This window comes from Pundamilia nyererei, unplaced genomic scaffold, assembly GCF_000239375.1.
Source record: "Pundamilia nyererei isolate P.nyererei 1_Seehausen unplaced genomic scaffold, PunNye1.0 scaffold00328, whole genome shotgun sequence".
Lineage (NCBI taxonomy): Eukaryota > Metazoa > Chordata > Actinopteri > Cichliformes > Cichlidae > Pundamilia > Pundamilia nyererei.
Genome location: NW_005187729.1, coordinates 68,466 through 73,704, shown reverse-complemented (window position 1 = coordinate 73,704; position 5,239 = coordinate 68,466). Strand labels below are relative to the sequence as shown.

The 5,239-nt window shown below is 41.7% G+C and overlaps 1 protein-coding gene across 1 annotated transcript in view; it reads left to right on the top strand.

Moving 5' to 3' along the window:
- Nucleotides 1–396: 396 nt before the first annotated feature.
- stx10 (syntaxin 10) overlaps nucleotides 397–5,239 on the top strand; it is a 13,621-nt gene continuing 8,778 nt past the window's right edge. Inside the window, exons 1-5 of the mRNA XM_005751811.1 lie at nucleotides 397–494; nucleotides 1,004–1,079; nucleotides 1,939–2,032; nucleotides 2,661–2,755; nucleotides 5,077–5,139. Of these exons, the coding sequence (XP_005751868.1) occupies nucleotides 460–494; nucleotides 1,004–1,079; nucleotides 1,939–2,032; nucleotides 2,661–2,755; nucleotides 5,077–5,139 (363 nt within the window). The 5' untranslated portion in view covers nucleotides 397–459. The remainder of the gene's footprint in view (nucleotides 495–1,003; nucleotides 1,080–1,938; nucleotides 2,033–2,660; nucleotides 2,756–5,076; nucleotides 5,140–5,239) is intronic.

The window sequence follows — 5,239 nt, the reverse complement described above, 5'->3', positions numbered from 1 at the left end:
TAATTTCTAATAGGACCTCCATAGTGTCCAATGACACATCAGCCTAGGTCAGATTTCCACACTGAGGTTGGCGAAAGCACTTTCCATGAAACTGTTGTCATCATCAGATGGACTTTGCCCCTCTTGCTCACAGAATTTTCCATTACCTTTTCCAAATCTGCAGTACATGGTCTGCACTTTGTACTTGAATCAATCAAATAATATATACTATGTCCAGCTCCCATACCTGTTTTGTCTACCTGTTTGTTTATAACTGTTTTATTCTTGTCCTTTGTGTTTATGCTTGTGACGAAGTCCCAGCAAATAGAGGCTCGGACAGCGCCTGCATAGCTGTTACTGAGCTGAGTTATATAACTACCATACCACCCCCAACTCTCCACCTCCCCTCCCCGTCTTTTTTACGTCTGTGGGCTACCAGTGACGTGCGCATGCGCTAGGTGTGAAGAGGAAGGAAACAACATGTCGATAGAAGACCCATTTTTCGTTGTGAAGGGGTGAGAAATGAAAACTAAATGAGACGTGAAAGCTCGCGTTGTTATAAACTAACTACAGCTTTTAGCGTGTTGAGTGTTAGTTACGCGGGGGTGTTGCTATTTTTCCCGTCAAAGCAAAGTTATATCAGAGAAGTTAGCCCAGCGGCTAGCTCTAGCTAGTTAGCATTAGTGCTACTGTAGCAGCTGCGCAGAGGGGCGCAGTGAGTTTGGTTGGTTTTTTTTTATATAAGAGCGATGAACTCAGCACTCACTGAAATCCGTTTCTACCCACACCCCACTTGGCTGTCAGTGAAAACACGGGCCAGCTGTGGGACTGGCTGTGGTCAGGCACTTTAAAGTCGTTGCGAAGTTAGGAAGCATGGGAACTGGGGTTTGTTTTGGTTAACCGAGGGGCGTAGCTGCAGTGCTCAGTTCGGAAAACACCCCTGTACTTTAAATGATTAAAGGGCGAAGTCAACTGGCTATGATTTTCCGCGCTGATAATGTTCCTGTTGTGTGTTTTTGTTCAGGGAGGTGCAGAAGGCCCTGTCTCGAGCTCGGGGCCTGTTTGATAGATGGGAGGAGCTGTTGCAGGAGGGGACACAGGTGAGCCTCATGGGCTGACTCACGTGGTACAAACATGCTGCCAGGATGGCGCACAACTTTTCAGGGTCATCAGGTGTTCATTATAGTTTTAAATATTGTAACTGGAAATAATCCCGCGTTTATCGAGCTATCATGGCATCTAATTCACTGCTGTTTGTGTGAGGTTTATTTTCTCGTGTTTTTAATAGGATGTGTATACTGCCCAAAGTTTTGCAGGGCCTTAAGGTATCTTGGACACTTAAATATTTCATAGGAATTAAGGGGAACTGGTATGCACATGTCCATTTTTTTTTTCCATAAATGTTTGGACAAGTATTGCATTAAAATAATCTTTAAACCCCTGCCCCCCACTTTATTTCTGCGGAATAAAATTATTACTCATTCTTATTGATTCGACTATGAAAATGTTTTCTCTGTTTTTGTTTTTTAAAGTTTTTTCGAAGTATTAGTTTTATTTGTTTGTTTTTTTAGCATTTTAACCCCCCTGTTATGTTGCGGATCAGATTGACCCAGAACAGAAGAGATGTCACATGTCATCTGCATCACTTCAGAAAACAAAAAAAATCAAAATTATAAAAGAATAATAATAATGGATTGCATTTATATAGCGCTTTTCGGGGCGTCAAAGTGCTTTACAATTCCACTATTCATTCACTCTCACATTCACACACTGGTGGAGGCAGCTACAGTTGTAGCCACAGCTGCCCTGGAGCAGACTGACAGAAGCGGCGTTGCCACATCGCGCCATCGGCCCCTCTGGCCAAAAAGAAAATTGTAAAAAGAAAATTGTAAAATAATCAATGCCAGTGTTTCTGACACCTTTGGATGAGTAAATTTGCCCCGGGTCTGTTTGTTTCAGGTGAGTCGAGATGAACTAGACTGGAGCGCCAACGAACTGAGAAACTGTCTGAGGGCCATAGACTGGGACCTAGAGGACCTCAGTGAAACCATCAGTATCCTTGAAGCATGAACAAATGGCTTCCTAATGCCCCACAATGCCACTGTCATCATATGATGAGCAGTATTTTTAAAATAAACAGGTTCTTTGTGCACACTGTCTTCCTGTTTTCGTCCTGTTTAATCAGATTGGTCTCCTAAACTGGAACTATTTTAGTTACATAATAATTTACCATAGAAGTATTTGAAAAGTCGCTGTCAGCACTCAGGAACATATCAGGAAACACTGCTGATGGAAAAGAAGAGAAGGCAAGCTTTTATTAAATGCCTGAACTTCTTGTGGGGTTTTTGTCATCACTGATGGAGACGGATTAATAAGTGTGAAATGAATCCAGGGAGTCAAGAGGTTGTCAGAATACCTGAAATTTAATGCAATATCTGGTCAGCACCATAACACAAGTCCTTCTAGAAGCAGGTGTAATTGCACAGCAGTCATACCAAAACTGTCTCTAGACAGTGGTTACCTGAACATTCATGTATGAATCAGCCGCCACATCTGATTTTGGTGCTATCTTTGCATTTGTGAAATTCTCCACAAGGTTTGTTTTAAGTACCATGTATCACTCTTGTAAGAGATGTAGCACTGATTGAGCCGTTTTGTTGGTGGGTCCTTGACTGGTTCAGGCATCGTGGAGTCAAATCCAGGGAAGTTCAGACTGGGTGATAATGAACTTCAGGAGAGGAAAGATTTTGTGGAGCGAACCAGGAAGTCTGTCCAGGTAACTTCAACCTGAATTCATTTTTTTTCCTGTTTCCACACTCTTGTATATTCAGACATCAAGTCCTGTGGTCTTTTTTTTTTTTGTTGTGTGCTCAATAAACATTTGTGAATGACATGAATAAAACATTGCAGATGACAAATTGTAGATGAAACAACATAGTTGTCCTCTTCTTAATTTATAGCAGAGCTATTTGATACGGTTGCTTTAAGTCTCAAAGGTGTACCTGATAAAGTGATATCTGCTTAAACATGATGATCTGGAGTTTTGTCAAAAATCTCTCTGTATTTACCCTTGAATACAAAACATTTATTATCCAGCATGTTACACTGCTCACAAAAATGAAAGGAACACTTTAATCAGAGCACAGCATCAAGTCATTTAAACTTGTGGGATATTGATCTGGTCAGTTAAGTAGCAGCGGGGTTGTTAATCAGTTTCAGCTGCTTTGAGGTTCACGAAGTTAACAACAGGTGCACTAGAGGGGCAACAATGAGGCAACCCCCAAAACAGGACTGGAGGTGGAGGACGCTGAGATTTTTTAACGGTCAGTGTCATTACTGGAAGTATGAGGTGAGCCTGGACACTGCAGAGGTTGCACAGATAGTCCAGCTCCTCCAGGGTGGTACATTAATATGAGCCATTGCCAGACGTTCTGCTGTCTCTCAGCACAGTTTGACGAACATGGTGGAGACGTGGTGTCCAGGAAACAGGCAGTTACTCTAGGAGAGTTGGACAGGAATGTAGAAGGTCCGTAACACATTAGCAGAACCAATATCTGCTCCTTTGTGAAAGGGGGGACAGGACTATCACTGCCAGAGCTTCCAATGACCTCTAACAGGCTACTGGTGTGAATATCTCTGACCAAACAATCATGAGGGTGGCCTGGTGCAGGATGTGGTCTAGTGGGTCCTGTGCTCTCTGCCCAGCACTGTGGAGCCTGATTGGCATTTGCCTTAAAAGACCAGAACTGGCAACTCCACCACTGGCACCCTGTGCGTTTCACCCTGAGTACACGTGACAGACGTGAAAGAGTCTGGAGAAGCCAAGGAGAACATTACGCTGCCTGTAACGTCGTTCCGCATGATCTGTTTGCTGGTGGGTTAGTGATGGTTTGTCAGAACGTCTTTGAATTCAGCCCTTTGAAGGTTGATAATTTTTATTTCCATCAAACGATGGGGCGTCCTTTCATTCCTAACATGATACCCAGTATCAGTATAAACCCACATCCAGCAAGTTTTTTCTTTTTCTTGTTGAGATCTGATGTGTTTTAAATGTTCCTTTAATTTTTTTGAGCAATGTACTTCACTGTCCAAATTTTTGTAATTTCAGAGTTATTGTTCACTCTTGCCTAAACATAAAGCCCTTATCTAAATGAAAATGAGAAACTAGATTTACCAGTATTTTCTTTGCTTTGATGACTCATAAGTTGTGCTCTAATCTTCAGCAACATATTTACACACAAACACAGTATGACTAACAAACACTTATTATTTTGAACACACTGAGTAATGATTCAGTGGGGTTTTCCAAAAACTCCTTGGCGTCAGGTGATCTAGGCCTTATCTCATAAATGGTTCAGAAGTCGTAGTACTCCCAGATCCATCAGAAGCCTTTTTCAAAAGAATATTTTTCATCTAGTATTATAATAATAATTAAAAACAAGCTATTCTTATTTGATTTTAATTAACAAGCTTTAGCTTATACCTACGCTGAGGGTATAATGTTTTATTTTGAAATCGGTTTCCAGTAGCTACAAGTGTTCTTGATGGAGCGCAGACAGCTGCTTCCCTGGAAGGCCTCCGCTGTGTCTTTGCAGCTCCAGTGTTACCAATAAAGTAGAGGCAAAGTCAAACATTAGTCAAAGCAGCAGCTCCCAAAGCCGAGCAACACTTATTTATTCATTTTCCCTGTTTCTATTCATACACAGTTTATTTCTACCTGTCGACATATTTAACCGCGCTGCAGCTGTTGAGCTCCTGACTTTTAATGAATTTAAATCAGTGTCCAAGCTGTAGGCACAATGGAAAACATGAGTCAGTTTTTATTACGACTTAACGGCAAAGGTGGCATTCTTAAAATAGGCCTGGAGAACTGAGTCACCGGAGCCAAACAGAAGAGCTCCGCTGTGAAGGAACAAAAGACTTTCTGACATTTCGATTTGCCTGACAGCGATTCTGGAGCAGCACAGAAAATCTCATTAATGAACATGTCTGCACTGAGGCAGCTTTTAAAAGGATTTTTCTGCTGCTATTGGGACAAATTGTGAAATGAGAGGTGTAATTATTTGTGTTTTGCTTTTTGTGTGTGTGTCTGTATAGGACATGAAGGATCAGTTGTCCAGCCCTTCTGCTGTGGCTCAGGCAGAGAAGAAGAACAGACAGGTTGGTGAAGATGTAAACATAAAACAAAACACACACACTGTGTACACATAACATATATATATTAGGGGTGCAACGATACACAAAATTCACGGTTCGGTTC